Here is a 21,123-nt window from a genome sequence, read left to right on the forward strand (position 1 = left end):
ATTATAATAAGGGAGTATCTTTTGGGAAAACAGTTTTCAAATAACTCTACAGGATGCCAGAAAACTGAACAGAAGTACTAGTTTTAAACGTGGTCTCTCTTATTGTAACAACCTTGGAAACAAAACTGTAAAGGGAGGGATCTGATCTCAGTTATCTTAGCACATGTAAGCCTCCATCTACACAAAGATAAATGAGACCACCCACTGGACCTAAATGTGTACAGGTCATAAAATACCGCCAGCACAAAACAGAAGTATTTTGTACTTTGATGTGGCTCATAATTCCATTACAACACCATACTAGTAATTGATGTCACAAAAAAAACCCAAAGGAAAACAGGGGAGTAAGCAGCCACGCAAAATACAGCTTAATATTAAAACTGGTTATTTTAATACACATAAAACTATTAATTCATGAAAGAAAGTCACCTGACAAAGCCACAATGTTTTATTCAACTAACATTACATTTTAAAATATAAAAATGTGAAAAAAGAATATTTAGTTAACTAATTTGTAGAGAACAGATGTGAAACTAGCTGACTGATACGGACAAAATATGTTCCCTCCAAATTTTGAAGATATGGCTTATAGAAGGGAGAAATCCACCTTCCAAATATTCATCACTCAATTTTTTTTGTGTGTGTGTCTATATGGTTTATTTTACTTTTTTAAAAATTAATTTAAACAGTGACGATTTCCTTAAGCTCATCAGTTGCAAGAAATAGTTGGTCTTGCTCTGTCAACTTCAGAATTGCCCATCCAATTTGAAAACACAGTCTTCTAAATTTGACAATGTACAGAACTTCAAGAATGCATCTCCTTAAAAAGCCAACAAACAGAACCATATTTCTATTGTTGAAATACAGAAAGTTTTTTAAAGATTTGAAAAAGATGAATTAAAAATGTGATTTGGCAGAAGCTTTTTCAACATTTATCACAGCATTGACACTGGATGTAATTTTTTATCTTGAAGGAACTGAGGCAGGAACTAAGAGTAGCATGCCAGAAAAAACATCATATGATCTAATGCTATGAATAAAAACAGAGGTGGTTTTTGGTGGTGTTTTTTTGTTTTGTTTGTTAAGAACGGCCTTATTCCAGTGTTCTATGAGTATGGATAAACAACGTACAGATTAGCATTTTGAGATATTTCAGGGTTCTAGGCAGCCTTCAGCTTACAAACAGCCTTCTTTGAATCTTGTTCAACTACTCATTTAAATCTGTCATATGAAAGTAAAGTTGAGGCAACAGTATGACAACTCTGTTAGATACAATTGTCCATACTATCTTCTCTCCTTTGATGCTAAGAATGGTTTATGGATGACATAGGTATTTACAAAAGTACAGAGAAAGTTGTTCAAATGACACTAAGAATATTAGGATATTTCCAACACCATTACAGGATTTCTTTTGAGGCCCCATAACTCCCTATACATCTAAACCCTAAAATATTAGTTTCTAAGTGATACAATGCTGCTGCTTTTTCCTTTTTCTTTCTTTTCCTTTATTTTAACTGCATGTTATTTCCTACATTTGCAAGACAGAATACTTCCAGAACAAGCCTGGAATGCACTGCAGCCTTTTACCTACTGATTTAACTGGAACTGCTTTTGTAACTGAACCATACATAAAGACCTCCATGCAACAGTCATGACAGAGATGATCACATAAACTGCTGCCAAAGGTCTTGTCTCAACTCTCAGAAAAGCTGTAGAAGAATTTTATAGCTGACTCCTAGTTAGCCATTGACTGCAACTCCACTGTGAATTTTTCAGACAGAAAAATTATATTACTTCACATAGAACGATATTCTTGCTGGGATTGATCTTTTATTTTCATCACTCAAAAATCAAGCCAAACTAGATGTGAATCAGGGCACTAATTCTGAGTAATCTTTTCTTAATAGGAAATTAAACAATACTAATGTTATAGTGTTGTTATGTAGACAAATTCCATTAAGTTACACTACTTGGAAAGCCTATCAAGGAAAGGCTGGTATCTTTGAGAGCCTGTGTGAAGGTGGTACTACGCAAGTGGCTCATAACAGTATCTGATCACTGTCTCATCCTGGCTTGTATCAGGAATAGTGTGGCCACCAGGACCAGGGCAGTGATCGTCCCCCTGTACTCGGCACTGGTGAGGCCGCACCTCAAGTGCTGTGTTCAGTTTTGGGCCCCTCATGACAAGAAAGACCTTGAGGTGCTGGAGCGAGTCCAGAGAAGGGCAACAAAGCTGGTGAAGGGTCTGGAGCACAAGTCTGATGGGGAGCGGCTGAGGGAGCTGGGGGTGTTCAGCCTGGAGAAGAGAAGACTGAGGGGAGACCTGATCGCTCTCTACAATGACCTGAAAGGAGGGTGTAGCGAGGTGGGGGTCAGTCTCTTCTCTCAAGTAAGAAGTGACAGGACCAGAGAAAATGGCCTCAAGCTGCACCAAGGGAGGTTTAGATTGGATATTAGGAAGAATTTCTTCACCAAAAGGGTTGTCAAGCATTGGAACAGGCTGCTCAGGGAAGTGGTGGAGTCACCATCCCTGAAAGCATTTAAAAGGCATGTAAACGTGGTGCTTAGGGACATGGTTTAGTGGTAGACTTGGCCATGCTACGTTTATGGTTGGACTTGATGATCTTAAAGGTCCTTTCCAACCTAAACGATTCTATGATTCTTCCCTGGCTAGAATTACAATTTTGCCCTTTATATATTCCAGCTCAAAAGAACATATGATATAGAGGGAATCTGTCTCCATCATCATTTCTGCATCAGAACATTGAAAAACTGAAAGAAAATCTCACTTTCTTTTAAAGTCCTGTTTCATAACATAGATCATGTAGAGTATGACTTAAGTTTTTATGTAGTTTCAGGGACAGAAAAAAGAGAAGGGAAGGACTGTTGTGCTTCCCATTCGTCTTCCTAGCTCCTACCAGTTCTATTTTTCCAAAGAGATGTAAGAGAATAAATAAAACAAATAATTTTAAAAAGCCCCAAGAATACCACCTAAAATTTAAAAGTGATCTCTACATAAATGCTTGCAAATAATTTTTAAAATAGGTGTCTATATTATAGCAATTTTTTGATCTTTTCAAGTGCTAAATCCCTAAATATTGTAGAGTAAGTGCATGTGAAGATGTTATTAGAAATTTCACAGATATGACCTTGTTTTCCCAATTCTAAAAAAGACCATGTCGAAAATAACTAGTCTAATAGCACTGCAAGTGCTTTAAACAATATTTAAAAAGGAAAATAAAAGTAGTTTTTTGCAGAATTAAACTCTCTTTCCAAATGCATGTCTACACAAACTTTTGTCTACTCATGTAACACTCTGGTTGCAGTAGTTTAACAAACATTTGGGTTAATTCTGGCCACATTTTCAGTAAAGGCAAAGAAAAAAATTAATCTGTTCTAGAGACAGTGTAACCAAACACTTTATTTTCTCTGCATGTGACAGGTGAACAGTTGGGCACATGGCAGCTACCACATACACTTCGACATCAATAAACAGTAACTGAGCCTGGTATTGTTTGCCAGCTACAGAAGTAACAAGAACAATTTCAGTGTTTGGGTCTTTATTTAACTTTAAATCACATTAGTGTGCAATGTAGCAATACTGGTTTTATTCAAGTTCTAAAATATTAGGTCAACTGGGATTAAAACCCACAAGTAGTTAAACAACAAAGATTTCCTTTGTTAAAACGAAGCCAATACTACTGCGCGGTCACTGGCCCTTCATTTCCTCACTAAGTAATTCTCCAGTGTTATCGGAAACCCATGGAAGTTGTTTGCAGTTGTAACCATTTCCTATTTCACTTCAGTCAGTCTCCAAATCAGACAGATAGATACACACACACAAAGACATTGCTTTAAAGGTTACAAACAGTGTAAATGATAAAATCATGTGGGGTAGACAATTTGCCCATGATCTATTAGCATTTTATAACTTCACACAGCTCTAGTGATTACTAGAGACTAACAGACAGGGAGAGCCACAGAAGACTCAGTGTTACCAAAATTTAAATCCCACTGTTTCATAGAACGAACTTCTTATATTAAAATAGCATTCTATTTTGGGATTGCATGTATAAAAATACCTTTAAAACAGCATTTAATTTCAAGGTTGATGTTAACTTTGTAATGGATGTTTTGAGGTGTGCTATAATTTATGAAACAAAATCTGCCACAATGCTAAATTTCCACAGGTCAATTTAGCATAACTACTTTCAAAAACTTGACACTGTAAAAAAGAGCATAGAAAAAAAGAAAATAAGAGCAAAAGTTATGCCAAAATAATATTAAATCCTAGACAAACACTTATCTTCATTTTAGTCACTCAAATTAGGAAATTCCAGAATCAAGACTGCCACATCATCTTAACCTGACTGTCTTCCATGTGTGCATCAAGATGCACAGACTCAGGCCTCATTGGGAGCACAGGATACAGTATGTTCTGAAATGGGTAATTATTCAATGCTTCTGCTGGAATTCCCTGTGTAAGAAAGGCCTTATCTAAACGGCCTAACTCCTACACCACAGGATTACTAATTTCCTCAAAGGAATGTCTGTGGCATTCTCATGATAATTCCCAAGTGCTTCATAAATATGAATGAATATATCGTCACAACACTCCCAAGCAATTAGGTCATGCAATTATTCCTATTTTACACCTGCAAAACTGAAGTATGGGGAAATTAACACTCAAAATAAAATTTGTCATTCTCCTGTCCAGGTTATGAACTCAAGTCTAGTTTTTGGAAACACACATCATTTTCATACCAAGTTTACCTAAAGGCATATAAAGCTATACTTTTTCAATCAGCATTTCCGCAAATCTGACTCAAAATTGTTATAAGGAGCAATGTCAAGTAACTCCCTGCCTCATTTGCTGTTGTTACTTTAGATTTCTGAAGGCAGGTGTGGCTTCTGGAGACAGTGTTATTTGCTACTCAACCCTGACTCTTTCCACAAGCCAAATCTAGTTGGTACAATAAATGTAACAGAAGTCCTGGGGGAGTAGAAAATAAGAATACCAATTTGGCAAAAAGATCAGAAATTATTTCTTGCCTGAATACATGGCCAAAATAATCCAAAAAAAGTACAAGGGTCTTCCCTCCCCCTAAGTAGATACCTGGTTAGGATTCCAGTTTCTTGCTGAGTAATACTAAGGAGAACTTTCACTACGCAAATGCAGTTTTTGCCATTCTAATGCACACACTGCCACTTGCAAGGTAGTATAAGCTTCTTTCAGGCACCTTTACTCAGCACTCTTTGAGATATTGATTATAGAAAGCCTGTATCATTGAGTAGCAGCCATATTTTAAAATTGTGGTATGGCAAAACTATTCCATCCATATGGAAACTGATACCAGAGCCTAAGGGAATTCAACGAGCTCCTTTTGTTTAAAGGAAGTTCAGTCTAATGGCTCTAGTTCTACAGCAATTAAGGATGTCCTCCTTAGCTCTTAGATTTCCATGTTTTACATATGACTTGTTGAGCCATTATTGTTGGTCAGTTAAAGGCGAATACCTTTCTTCTAATTTGACATGAAGTTTGCAATCCCACAATTTAAAGAATAAAAATAGAAGAGAACTGCAAAACATAGGAAACAGGGATAGAAAGAGAATTTCATTGACAATGTCACTCTGGGGAATTCCCAGTATATATTTTACATTAGGGATCTAGTTTGCATACTACTGTTACAATTCTTACTGGGGGCAACAAAAGAGCTCGTTTTTGATGCATGTCCCACTCTCCTGTCTCAGATAGGAAGAAATTACATGTTTTGATTGAAAGCTCTTAATAAAATGAATACAATAACTCTCTCTCGAATTGGGACTAACAGATCCATTTCTAAATGGTTAATCCAATACAGATTAGAAATTATATAACCACAATTCATAAACAGCTCATAAATGTACACTTGTATACAATGGTATTATCAGCTATTATTAGTAGATGCCGTACTAAGTACCTGTTTCACTTTCCCTAACAATTATTGCAATCCTGCTATCAACTGTCATGCTTCCAACATTCTACCTCAAAAGCAATAAAGTAAGTTAAGATATTATAATACAACAGAATCAAAGATGGAAAAATACATAAATTTGCCCACTCACTATGATTGTGTTCATGTGAAAACAAAAATATTCAGTAATTTAATTCAAACAATACAATATTCAATTCTATTTTATAAATACAATCATGGAGTTTACATCAGTGATATGTAAAACTTTTCAGTCCTACAACGAAACTGGAGTTGAATCACTGACTTAAGTGAAACAGCTTATTACTTGTTCCCTAAAGTATCCATTCTTTTTCTCCATCCCATTGCTTTCTCAGACAAAACATATCCAAATGCATCCAACGAAATAAGGAAACTAGCAACTACAAGTATCTCGATAATTAAGTTTCAAAGCCTTTCACCTTGTTACAAGGTAATTACAAAAGGTAAGAAGAAAAATACCTGAATAACTCACAATCAAATAAAACACACCCACAAGAAAGAGTGAAATATTACTAAACTACTTTCTATCACACATACCAGAGAAAAAAACATTGTACATTGTGAGCTCCAAAGAATAAAACCCAGAACTTGTTTATTGTTATATAATCCTTTGCTTTATGTGAGTGTCGCTAAAAGCGCAAATCTTTTCTGATCCTCAGTGCAATAGCTCTAGGGTTAAGTGGTGAGATTAACCATAGAGTCCCAGGATGCATGTTCTGAATAGCTACCAAATTCTGCCAACTCCCAACTCCTTCCACCTAAACATATTAAAACGCCTTGGAACTCTACTGCTTTGTCAATTCCTTCTGTATTTAATTACAAGCTATTTTGCAAGAAGTTAAGCAGATAAAAAGTAGTTACCATTACACGTTTGTCTAAAGCTGTGTTCAGGTTGAGCATGAAAGTTGTGCAATTAGTCTTTGCCCTAATTCCTTCCTGCAGATAATATTATTATAACTATTTTTATTCCACCTGGCCAGTTCATATGTACAGTAGTTTTTTTCATTACATGGAAACTCCAAAACTAAAGCAAATGATACTTCATTTGCTTTAATGAAAGGCCAGGTATATCTGAAAAGATTACAAAATGTCCTGTGATGTACTGTGTTACATATCCTGCTCCAAAAATTGAAATAGCATTTCTGTATGCAAAGAAAAAACTTAGCAATGTTTCTTTAACTAAGTTATTCTATAATTACTCCAAATAAGAAAGATGCTTTTAAGTGTCAATGAAGATTTACTGAAACGGATATTCGGAAACTGATCACTAAGAACACCACAGATACTACTTCAGCTAGTAGCATTTTTGAGAAACAGATCAGTCAATCAGTAGTTCCTGTCGTGAAAAGAAATCTCTTCTTTCTGTGAAAGATGAACTATATCCTACACAGGTCCATGTCAGTCAGTTTCATCATTTAAAAATTGAGGATTATTGCACAAAGACACAGACATCTTAGTTCAGAGTCTATAAAATTCTAGAAGTGAATTAGCTACTTCCAGAGAACAGAAAGCAGTATTTTACTTGACATAGGTTACACGTAGGTTATTGCTATTTATAATCTGTATTACTATTGTGTGTGGCATAGCCATGGACCACAACAGCATAGTGTTAAATTCTATAGGGAGACAGAAAAAGATGGATCCTTGACCTGGAGAGGAGACTAACATATTATCAGCTGAAATGTATTTTTAACGCTCATCATGTATTTTAAGAATCCCAGCACTAGCCTTTCCTTGACTCAGACTGAATGCTACTGAGCTCCTCAATTTGCCTTTGTGGCTGCACAGGATCCCAAAGTAACAAAGGTAACACACACTTAACTCTTACTCTGTCACTTTCAATGTTACAACAGGATGCAGTGAAAGACTTGATTCATATTCCAGCTTTATCTCCCCTTTGGATAGAAGGAAAACGTGGGGCCCTGTGAAGGTTTCTCCTCCTTTGAGAAATACCTTACGGCACAACAGCCTCACAAGGTCCAACAAGAGTAACATACCTGTATATACAAACAAAACAGGATTTGATCTCGCTAATGCTAGCGAAAGGTACTCTTCAGCTGAGCCCTATTTTAATTAATTGAGGGAAATAAAATACACTGTGTTCTAACTGCAACAATAACTAGTGTCTTTTAAAATGATTTTTCAACTCCTTAACATCCTAATTGACAGTTTCAAATCAAAAACGTACAGGAAAAACATGAAATCCACTGTCCTATATGATAAGAAGACAATATACATGAGCTATTTAATACCCATTGAACTTAAATTTGAGTGCCCTCTGGGAACACAACAGAAACCAACCAAAGAGGTTTCCCTTCTCCTCTGACCACCTCTTCCCCTCCACTCTATGTTTCTTATGTCTATCTCACATTACAATTTTAACAGTAAGAGACATCAATGAATTTACCTATTCCTGTGATTTTTAACTATACTTTTAAAAAAATTTCTCCTGTTGAACGTAAATCAGAGGGCAATTCCTTTCTTCTTAGTTCTTGTATTCTGAAATATAATTATTTATTTCCATTTGGGTGCTCTTCCCCCCTTTAAACGGAGAGCTGACAAGGACTCTGGACCGCACTGCTTGCTTATACAGTATGCATGCTACAATAAAGGCAGGTAAGAAACTCTCTTGACAGAAAATCTTTATTAGCTTTCTACTAAGTGTTCCTTATCACTTCACCATCTAGCCTGTTGAGCTCCCTCAAGCTCCCTTCCTAACATAAATGAGATAGGCAGTAAGCTACTGACGTGGAAAACTACAAACTCTGTCTGAATACAAGTCACAATCTCCTGCTGCCCTAATTCTTCTATCCATCAAACAGGACTAAAGATGTTTCTTCATCTCAAACCTTAGGTAAGGAAGGCATGCAAGTGTCTTTTTCAACACAAAGTTTGGAAAATGCTGTACAATGATATAGCAGGCAGAGACGCATAGGAAAGGACCAGAAGAAAGAGGAAGAGAAAACAAGCTACAGAAAAAATAAGGAAACAGCAACCAAAAATAGTTGGCCAATTATATAGTAAAGACTAAATTAACGTAGGTAGAGTTTATGTTCACTCGCAATTTGAGCACTGCAGTCATGCAGTTCTTTCCACCCAACTCATAGGCAATTTTACTCCCATTTTTATCAGTATCACTGATTGAGACTACAAGAAATATCAAAGTAGCAGGCAAACAGTACTTTTCAAAAACAGAGAGGTAAGGAAGTAGATAGAAGAGTGCAAAAATTTTTCCTTCTGCATCATGTGTAAACAGAGAAAGACAAATAGAAATAAAGCGCACACACATACAGAGCTCCTGCATTCACTTTAGAAGACTTTGCGGTTGAATTTTTCTTGTTTTACTTCTTAGGCTGTTTTTATTCTAAAACCAATGCTTCTGTAAATATAGTATTTAGATACAGGCTTTAACTATGTTAAAGGTCTTCTGTTGCTATAGCTATTTCATACATCCCTCTTGGCAATGTCTTCACAAGCAGATGCAGCACATGCTGACAAAGAAGTTATTGTCAGAAATAACCCAAACAACATACCTGTGTTTGCACTCAGAGTCTTGCTGACACAGCAATTACAGCTGATACAGCATGCAAGTTTTTCATATCCTGAACTTAAACAGCTATGAAACAGAATGAAGGCCATCGTGTCAACCCAGCCTTCAAAAACATATTTTTCACCCAATTTTTGCTCCTTTACATGTCCTAAAATTCCCTCCAAGAATGAGCAAGAGCTAAAGGAATAAGGCTTCTATACCTCCTTTCTACTTACTGCGTTTGTTACAGACTAAAGTCACTCTCTACACGTCTACAGTACCTCTAGTCTAAAAATCTCTGGATTCTAAGAAGAAATTTCTCGCTGAGTGAATCAGAAGCATGTCCTGTAATTTGTACTGTGAAACGGTACCTAAATGCAACATATGAAAAGCTAAGCTGCACCCAAGCCAGCAAAATATTATTTAATTAAAACCAAACTCTTCTTTACCATTAGGAAAGACCTGTGGAAAAAACATCCAGTATAAGTACTATTTTCTCTACATTCATTCAGAGGCAAGGGATGGTAGCCAACCTTTACATTGTTTTCAAAATCACAGTGTAGCTTTAGTGAAAATGGATTATTTTATTTGTTTCCTGTCTTTCTGCCCTACACACACTTCAGTATTTGTAATTCACAGTTACTAAAAGGTCACTTGTTTCTTGTATTTGTACTTTCCTGTTAAAACCTCAGTATGGTTTTTTTGACGCTTTCCAAACAATCACTGAACTCAGACTCTTTCTTTTCATTACATAACAATGACACCTGCAAATTACCTTCCAGATTTTGTATTTCTTACAACAGCAACAGTCACTTACAAAGATAGTCCCTTTTGACTGTGGGACAAGTGAGTTTCCAGTTAATAAATGGCTTGCATTGCTTAGCTAATACTATGCAGGGAAAAAAAAATAAATAAAAAAATCACACCACACCTATGCGTAAAAATTGGCAGACTGAGACTGCTAAAAACAGCTTGGATGAAACTAAGCTAAAACATGTATTTTTACTGCATATTTACTGCACTACAAAAGCAAATGTGCATTGACCAGTCTAGAGTGGAGCTACTCTGAAGTAAACCTTCCCCAAAAGCGTACGATGTAGATGTCAAGTACTTTGAACTAACTGCTTCACTCTCAAATCTTTTTCTACTTGTTTGTATAACTGACTAATATTGACACAGCCCAAGATACCAGGTTGACTCTTAACTATTGTGAAAGCATGGTTGCAATGTTAAACCAAAGATCATGATTTTGCCTGGTTTATACATTTACACAAATATATAAATCTCATTCATATGTAGAATTAAACATTGTATTGGACTTACCAGTTTTGGGGTTTATTGAAAAGAATCCCTGTGGATTTCCACTTGTAATCTTGTAGGTTAATTTTTCACTTGAACTAGAATCTGGATCAAATGCCTCAATCTGAATGACGGATACATCTTTAGGCGAGTTTTCCATGACCTCTGGGTAATAAACTGGTTCTGTAGTCTGAGGAGCATTATCATTAACATCCCCAACTTCTATGTAGATTTCAATGAAAGATGATAAAGGTACAACACCTTGGTCTGTTGCATAAACGGTTAACCAGTAATGTGAAGTAGTCTCACGATCCAGGCGATCTGCAGTCTCAATAATACCTGTTTAAGGAAGAAAGATAAATAGAAAATGCTCAATAAATATGCAGAAGTGTGTAAAAACACAGTAAGCAACAAGCTTAAATAAATGAGTAAATAAAAATGAATACAAGTTCAAAGTAACTGACATTGATTCTACAATCTGTGTTAATATACACAAACATACTGAGGCTAACCTGAAGCCACAAAAAATAAAATTACTACAACAGTTTTCACCAATTATGCATTACAGATATTAAAACATTGTATTACTTAGTTTCCTTTCCAACATCCTTTGAGATTTATCAGATCAATTAGCACTATTCATAAAAGCTATTTTGCCTAAAAGATTAAACGTGAGCAATTCACACTCTTTTGGGACTGGAATGACCCTCTTTACTCATCACTGATTATAGTGAATTTTATACCATATTAAACTATCTATCTGATTTAGATGCAAAACTCTTGAATTGTTTACCATTATTCATATTAATGAGCAGCCACTTAAACGTGAAATGTTCTTAATCTATGTAACCAAATGAATTAGTTAACTGAGTTTTCTTAATGTGCTTATTTGAGTTCACACAGAAATTTCACAGAAAAGAAAACAAAAGTTATACCTGAAGCTAACTTTTGTAGCATTAGGACTAACCAACGGCTGCCATTACTCCGGCAAAGGAAAGCAGCGCTTAGCTCAATTTTACACACATAAAATGAATTACCATTTAAGGAACAGATACACAATTCACAATAAAAATCTGTCTGCTGAGTCTATAGGAGCTTGTCTGAGCCAGAACTAAATAAAGAATAAAAGACTCAAGATTTTATCGACTGTGAAGGAAATACAGATCTATTTTTACAAGCAGCTTACTCTACAGGTACAGTCACAATATGCACATGTCAAAAGGGTACGTGACATGGTATAACCTGTATCATAGGGGATGAATATGAAACGGATTCACAGAGCCGTGGCACGACAAAACTCTGCACTTCCCTTTTCCTGATCCAGTTGTTCTTACAGGTTGTCCGATTTGAGATATTTTCGAAAGAGAACTTAAAATGAACCTGATACCTATCAAGGTGAGGGACAGAGCAAGCCCTTGCAACCATTTCCATGGAAATCCTGACGGGCTTTGTCATGGCTCTTGTTATCTGTTACACTGACACACACCAGGCTTAACTGGGACTAGAGCCGAGATGAGCCAAAGTACCACCGTGACAGCCAGTTTTGGACTCTGGATACAGCCACATAATGTGACTGTGCATGATGTGGCTCTTCTCCCAGGCTCATTTACTCCACACAACATATATAAACCACCAGTAAAACAGAACCTTGACAAAGCTATGCCACTGTGCTTTGACAAGAGTTCTTCAGGAAAGGAAATAACTTTAAGTATCATTCCCTTCACACACTCCAGACACTTTTTTTTAATGCATTACAGCAGGTGACCAAAATGAGATAAATATTAAGGAATTACACATTTATTCATTCCTTTCTTTGCCTTGTGGGAAGCTGCATAAAGGTCTGATGAAGCTCATTTGAAATTTTAATATGTCAGTAAGACCACTTCAGAAGGGCTGGAGGGGACAGCATCTAATACTTAGACCTGCAAAATACCCATATATAGCATTTCAAGCAACACAGCATTTCAGAACTACCACCAGATGTCAGTGTGGAAACTGCTGTTACATAGAGCCAAAGGCTTCAGAACTGGGATAAAAAGGAGGGGCACTGCAATTTGAAAATATACACGCAGTCCATAAAAGTTTGCTTGAAAGCAAACTGGTGGCTTCCCCCCCCCCCCCAGAGGAACATAATCAAACACCAAACCAAGATGCTAATGTTAAGGCTATTGGCATTTTACATTTCCAGTCTCTTCATGGTAGTATTTATATTTTGTTTGATGACAGTTTTTTAATTAAAAAAATAATCTTATGTCATCACTGGATTTGTGCCGTGGTTACCTGCATAGTTTGATTGTTAACATAATAAATTTGTTTTTAAAAATGGGCACCAACCTTGAACACCAAGTTACCTAGATTCTAGCTTTGTAACTCATTTACGTTACACTTTTTGCATCTCTCTACTTCAGCCAGGAGACTTGCTTGGGAGTAAATAAATTTGTTAATTACTGTGGCCTCACTTCTAAACCTAAATGTTGGATGTGGCATGCAAGCACTTCATCTGAAGTCTGGGTAGACTCCACGTATGCTTGGAAAACTTCGTAAAACCTTCATGTCCTACCAAACACAAGACTATAGACTGTATTAATTCCCTTTTAGCAAGGCTTCCAGCAATGCTGCTCTGTTGCTTGTGACCCATGCAGAACACAGTGGGCAGGCTTATGTGCTGAACTGAGCAACCATTATCATTTTACACCTGTCCTGCTTTCTTAATAGCAGCTACACCAGAAGTGGCAGATTAATTTCGAGACAACCCTGCCTGATTTTAAAGAAACATAAAAAAAAGACTCTTGTGGTAATGGACCTCTCCTCCTGCAATCTGGTCACCTGGCATTTACAAATTCTACCACCTTAGTTATCAAAGTCTACCTCAAGGGGAAGAAAAAAGAAAAAAATACTGAACCTATTTTGCTTTTGTGGACTATCAGTTCTCAAGTGTCCGTTCTCTTAAGTCACATACTTCACAAGGGACAAAAGGGAAAAAAGTACCATGCCAAAAATCCCCATTGACAACAGTATCCCAAAAAGAAATATGTAAAAATATTATAGGGATAGTGTCTAACAGTACAATACAGCACAAACGGGCAACTTTATTTTTTGGTTTATGTTTAATCTCAAATTAGATCTGCATATATGATGTTATTTCTCTATATTTCACACTGACTTTTGCAGAAGTGTTCAATGAAAGGCTTGTAATCTGTCTGATCATCTGACTACTGAACATGCCATGTAACACAGATGTTTTCCCAACAGGGCAGCTCTGTTTTTCATGTCATCTCTGATTTTCTACAGGGTCACCCACACTCTAAGCATGCATTAAACAAAGTAACATGAAATCTCATTCACTAAAATTATTTTTCCATTTTTCTTATGTTTCTAATCCAACAGATCCTGAATTGTTGTGTGAATATTTTTTTCTGTATGTGCAGATTATAATTCCAAACTGAAATAGAAAGCACCTAGGAAAACGATTTTATGACCAGTCAGATAAGCAAAAATGTCTACCTAACTGTTTAACACTAATCAACAGATTAATTCCTGAATGAACATTTTCTAGAGGCATAAAGCTTACTTAAAAAAGCCTCCATGTACCCCACTTACAGTTTAAAATAGATGGAGTGGACAGGTATGTATGCAAGTTGGAAAACTTATCAGAGACAGGCATCACACAGAAGTGGATTACTTTGATAATATTAAAAAGGAAGACTCAGGACAACATTCCTCCAGTATAAAAGCCATTCAAAAGGGGACAGGAAGATAGGGAGCAAAAATTTCCCTTCACCCCTCACACAGTGAGGAGGGTGGAGGAGAAGCCACCACACCTAGTTCTCCTTCATCACTCAAAGCTGCAGGCACAGCGACGGAAGGGACGACTGGTCTATTAATGTGACTCGGCTTTCTCCCTGTTGTTTCCACCCAGCAATAAAATGGAACAGATACTGATCCAGTGCACATGCCTGGGGGTAGGGGGGAAGGTCTGACTACCAAAACCTGAATTTCTTCCGGTTCTGTGTCAGCACTCATGTCACAAAACACAACTCAACACTAAATGCACGCAACTACATGGACTACTCGGTTTTTTTTTTTTCCCCTTTTAACGTTACTGTACAATCTGACCTTACATCAGTAATTACAAAACACCATCCTTTTCTCATTACTCTAGTTCAAATTGCTCCTGCAAGTTTAACACTAAATCTTTCCTGATTTTGCCTATGAGAACACTAATAGCTTCATCTTTAATTTCTAGGCAACAATAATGAATACAAATGCATGTAAACTTCAGTAGTCTACTATACCTTCTAAAAAACACAAGCCCAAAGAAGAATTTAACTAAGACAGCTTTTTTTTTCCTCCCCCTAAAGATAATGATAGTTCTCCTACCAAATCACAGTTCCAGAACCAGTCCTTAAAGTATCATTGGTTGGAGTGCCAACTTACTTTCTGCATTTGCAAACATTGAGTATAGTGGCCTATTTTACATATCAGGGCAGCACAATACTGTATGCTGCCTGAAAGCCAGCACTCACAGAGTTTATAAAATCACTGGTTTCTAGTTCTAGTGGTTCTCAAGACAGCAGAGAGAAAAATTATGGGAACTAATATATCAAAGAGAAGTAATAAAACAATCTAAGTAAGAGTTAATTTGTTTTAATCTCGCAATCGGCTAGATCCATTAAGCATCAGTAAAATGTTGATCAGTATCATCAGTTTCAACAGCGTATTTTGGCTCCTAGAAAGTTATTTTCACGTTTTTCTTCAAGTGGTACAAAGCACATTTAGGCAGTACAGCTTAAGTGCTTCTATTATATCTTCAATGCTGTAAAAGCTCCATCTCTGCTCTAACTCTTCTTCCATTTACAGAAAAATCTTTAATCAGCAAATTTCCCATCCATTCTCTACATTGAGGTAATTTGGCAATTTTAACTTTTACAAACCATTTGCTTTTTATGTAGTATGACAAGTAGAGAAATCTTCCACAGAGCACCATTGAAGGATCTTTAGCATGTATGGTAATCCCAAAGATTTGTAAATATTATTGTTCAAAAAAATATGGTGAAGTGAGGATTCTGAAAACATTTTTCACTTGGCTGGAAATGCAATCTTGAAGCCTTTCAGGTGGTCAGGATAAAAAGAAATTCATATTCAGCCACTAATCACCAGAGGGGAGTACAAAAGAGCTCTGATGAAATGTTTCTCAGTCACCTGCAAGAGGACATCAGAGCTGATTTTACAATTTTCACGTCTGAAATTTTAGACTAGTTATTGTTCCCACTTGATGCAACAGGGCTTTTCTATCAATGTCATTAAAAAAAAGGCAAAAGTCCTAAGTGACTACTACAGAACAGAATTTGGGCAGAATTCAACATGGAGGAACAGGCTGGTTTATGAATACAGCAACTGAGGAAAAATCTAAACGTTAATCCCACTCTCAACAAGAACCAACATTACTTCCAATTTAAATCCCACAACTTAAGTCACTACAACCAAAGTCACTCTTAAAACAAAAATAAACATATAAATCCACCTCAAATCTGACAGTCTTACATATGCCAATTCTAACTAATTAACAAATGCTCAAACTATAATACTCCCAATTCCAAGGGATGATCCTCCTTAAGTGTGCTTATCCATGAGAACTCCAATTAACAATATTAATGATTCTGTAATGGAAATCAAAACCTGCAATCATTCCTCAACACAGCATGAAAATGCAGTTTAGCAGAATTTGCCCTGGGAATGACGTCTGAAACAAACTAAGAGAAATCCCTGGCCTGGAACATGATGCTTGAAATCTGATTACAAACTTAATTAATCTAAATTCTAATAAGCTGGGAAAATAAAAAAAGCTTCTTCAGGTGCTTTAAAAGCCATCTCTGGGGGAAAAAAGGCAATATTTTAAGAACTGCACGAACAAAGGTTTTGATCAAATATGACCTTCAATGAATAACCAATCCAAATCAAAGTTTTAAAGTGAGTGTATTAAGCCTGTTACAAACAAAGGCATGCTGTCCCTCAGTGGCACCAGTCTGCTAACCCACCAACACAGACCGCAACTTTGTCTTCAATTCTAAACAAACTCTAAGTCACTGCAGCATAAACTATCACTAAGGCCAGCATAATCTTTAGAACTAAAAATAAAATTGAGGCAAATGCTCAGCACATACTGCAGTTTACTACTTGAATCTCTGCTACCTCTGATAGGCTGCACATAATTTCCAGAAAGTTATTAATACTTATGAAATTAGCTTTTTATGTGGACAAGGGTCCAAATAAACCCAATTTCTAGAAGTTTACAGTTTTTCTGTCCAAATTTCTGCTTCACATTTTCTGGAACTTTGCTTAGCTGTTTTTAAAACAAAGAAAGAATCACATCAACCTTGTTGATTAGTAGTTTGGTTGTTTTGTTTTTTAAGTAAAAATCTTACTAAATATAATACTATCATACTTTGGCTTCTAATGTTAAGCAACTCAGAACAGACAGTTTTCAGGTTGTTACTAAAATCTCCTCATTTGCACAATCAGAACAGGTCAGAAAAACAAAAAACATTTTATGAAGCTGGCATTTTCCACTTTAATTAACTTTTGATTTCTGCCCAGGTCATCTTATTTAAAATAGCATCTGGTCTAACCTATACTTTGCCTTGTGGTTAAAGTTAGTGACAGTGTAGTTCTTCAACACTATCCAGATCAAACACAGATGAACGCAGATGGTTTCTTTGACAGACTTCTTGTTCCCATTCATCTCTTCTTATACGTTTTATTTTTGCCTTTCCTGCAATACACCTCTCTTTCTTAGATTATTACCTGCCATGACATGATAAGCATTTTCCTGAGTTGTATAAATACAGAGGCTATAGAAAAGCTGACAGGTTTAAAAAAAAAAAAAAAAAGAAAAAGAAAGAGCATCTGGCATAGGAGAAGACGCAGTGCTTGCTGCTTCTCAGCAGTCCCTAGAGGCCTCAAAGAGGAACACATCCATACTCTTTCATCATCCTTTTCCCCTTGAGTAACTTCTAGAGGCACAGTCAGAACGGTTGGCAAGTGCTATCCTGTGTGTTATGCATGGTTCTTCTGTGGGGGTTTATCTCCACTTTATGCTCCCTGCCAGACATAGTAAGATAAAGCAAGGTGACTTGGGAAAAAAAAAAAAAAAAGGCAAATTTATTAACAGTTATGGCACCCACCCGCACAAGGTAAAAAGACTACAGCAGACTGGAGTGCACTATTTACAAGTACTACACCCATCTGTAGTACCCAGTATAAATTGTGATTCTATTACTAATCGTGATCAGTGTCCTGGCTCAGAATCCTTCCACTTTTCAAGTGATTTTAAAAAAAAAAAAAAAAAAGAAAAAAAGAAAGAAAAAAGTCCTCTAGCCAATTTATCTGTATTTCTGTTAACTTCTTCCTGATAACTTCTGGCCACCACTGTAGTCTGACATCGGGAAATGCCTTGAAGCAGCAGCCAAGTGCAGCCACAACCCTACATGCCATAAACAGTTCTATGAAGTGAAGGTTTTGAAACACGTAACCTATTGAACTCCCAAGAAAAAAATTTTTCTTTCCTTGAGGCTGCTGTGCTACTGTAATTCAGGCTTCTACCAAGCACCAGTGTGTAAGGTACAACTGACCCTTAAGCCTACGGTTTTTCTAAAATAGCATCCAATGTTAATGCCAACAAAATTTAATATTATTTGATCAGTCAAGTAATAACCACTTGGTAAGCTTTGGTAAAACCAAAACAAAGGCAGCAGGATATCACACCAGTCTTCGTTCTGTACAAACCAACTATCCTTAAGCACAGAAAATTTCAAGTATGTCCTGCCACAGGGACAAGGAACCATTCAGCACTTAAAATGTCAGTTGAAAAGACCAAAATCTCGATCCTGTGAACTCCTTGAAACAACCTCCTTCTAAAGAAGGAATGGAATGAGATTCCTTTTGCAGAAGTGAAATGTCAGCTCGTCCACTCTATAAACAGGGCAGAATGCCAAGAGAGGCAGTGCACTCTAACTCACAAAATACTAAAGACCTGTGGCATGCAGTGTGAACTTTTTAATATACAATCTCTCTTTTAAGAGAAATAGTATTTTTGACAAATAAACTGAGCTGGAAAAGTGCTAGCCTTCCTTACTTGTAACACATACGCACTTTGAACAGGAAGCATTACGTGTTTATGCCTCTATGGAACAAAGTCCAACAGCCACTCAGAGAAATATGATTTGCTCTTCAACTCCGCAGCAGTTTAAAGCTTATCACTGACAACACAAGCTACTCGCATATCAGACTTCTTGCATCTGAAGATTCACACAGACTAAACTGTGCTGTTTCAGAATAGTTGCAGCCCTGAAGGAGAGCAGAAAGTTTTAAGCAACTATTGCTTGCCTTTGAATCACACATGAACAAGAGGTGTTCACTGCTCTTCTCTCTCCTGCGTTAATTAGGCACAGCTAGAAAAACTGTAACCTAGCAACAAGGCATCGATACTGCATTTTGCATAACTCATGAAGAATTCAGATTACTTGTTTGCAAACATGTCTGAGGAATATGAATGTGCATAACTAATAATTCAATCTAGTCTGAAATGCTTTCGTTGTTTCTTTCTGACCACTCGATTCTTCTAAGATTCACCTTTACTGAGGCAAAATAAGTGAACACATTCTGATTTATTTTTAAACAATTTGGTGGCTTTATCTTTTACATGTGTCCTGCTTAACTGTACTTTAATGTTTAAGAAAAAAAAACCAAACACGACCACACCCCATAGAAACACAACCACCCTTGAAAAATTCCGCAACAAATTACGTTTGCAGGTTACAGAGTTAAGATTTTCACATGCACCCCAAAAGTCCTTAGATAATATTATTTAACATCTGTCATCAACATAAACGTTCCTTCTAATAGTTACAGCTTGTCACATATTTAGATTTTACACATTTATTTCTTTAGATATTAATTTCTTTACTACACAGTGGTCTTACTTATATTTTTTAAATATATGTTACATTTCTTCTTTATAAGTACTGAAGAAAGGCAGTGAAAAAACTAAACTTTGCAATTTCTGCTTCAGAGAACACTCAGAAAAATTTCTCTCAGAAGAAGCTAGGAAAAAAATACTGAAAATAAGCTGAAAGTAACATATTGGAATTCCAAGTCATTTGTCAGCATTTATAAAGGCAGATTCCCAGAAAATGGAATGAAATTTTATTTATAGCTCTTTGAAACAGAAAGCTGTACACATTTCCAGTTGTCTCTCGTGTACTACCAGCTCAGAAATCATGCTTAGACAGTATTGTTAAATGGAAAGCACCTCTTGTTGCTGTTTCAAGGATAAATTGCTCATTTTCTAACAAATCAAGGCTTAGAAAGTTTCAAGTAACTTATCACTAGCAGTATCAGCAAGCTGATGGAACCTTAGTGAATTTGCACAAGTTTTTTAACTGGTAAATGCCATTTCACTGTGCAGCTTCAAGACCTTCAAACATGTCAAGTCCCCCACTGCTTGCTCTCTTTCCAGGGACTAGTTACTGCAGTTTCTGGGAGGTGGAAGGGGAAGAATATCATCGCAGAGCATATGTGGTCTCTAGAGCACACATAACCCTTAACAGGGTATAGGAACCATCATCATCAGAACAGATTTGAGATTAACTGAACAAAGTAAAACCTCAATTGTAATAAAACGACGACCTGTTTTATATCTCAAATTTAACTTCACTGAACTGTCTAGATGTAATGAAATATATAGCCAAATTCAGTTTTGTACCAATACCTTAAGTAAATCTGAGTACAAATCTTCAAAACCTTCCAAATTCCATTAAATAACCTATTGCATTTGAAATTAAACAATTTCAACAGAAAGAGTAGGTGGCGAAACAATCAGACACTATCATTGTCCAGTCAAACCTGGCAGACTCACTTGTATAAATGTACAGACATTACCAATGCATTCATAGCAAAACACTTTTGGGGGGCAAAAACTTGGCATCCAGAGAGCCCCAGCATGTGGTCACATCCAGACCTTGACATAAAACACAGAACAGTTTATGCATCACTTCTGCACTATGAACAGACAGCAGTAATTTGAATTGTGTTCAAGCAGAGGGAGGGAAAGGGTCACTATTGATCTCCGCTACATGCAGCTTATAAACAAGGTAGATACAGAGAGATTTGAAGAAATACAGAATGTTCAACAGTTAAGAGCTGCTACCACTTAAATAAGCATCTAGAGATCATACGAAGAGCTAGAAGCAAAGATGTGCATAGTTAAAGCTCTGCATCAAACACAGACTATATTTTAAAACA

General features: G+C 36.4%; 1 protein-coding gene across 3 annotated transcripts in view; it reads right to left on the reverse strand.

Annotated features, from left to right (window-relative positions):
• The window catches only part of FAT1 (FAT atypical cadherin 1), a 101,999-nt gene that overhangs the window by 61,432 nt on the left and 19,444 nt on the right, over positions 1-21,123 (reverse strand). For all 3 annotated transcript variants that reach the window (XM_009706878.1, XM_009706877.1, XM_009706876.1), the window contains exon 2: positions 10,846-11,160. In XM_009706878.1, coding sequence (XP_009705180.1) covers positions 10,846-11,160 — 315 coding nt within the window. The remainder of the gene's footprint in view (positions 1-10,845; positions 11,161-21,123) is intronic.

Source organism: Cariama cristata, unplaced genomic scaffold (assembly GCF_000690535.1).
Source record: "Cariama cristata isolate BGI_N322 unplaced genomic scaffold, ASM69053v1 scaffold559, whole genome shotgun sequence".
In the NCBI taxonomy this organism is placed as follows: Eukaryota; Metazoa; Chordata; class Aves; order Cariamiformes; family Cariamidae; genus Cariama; species Cariama cristata.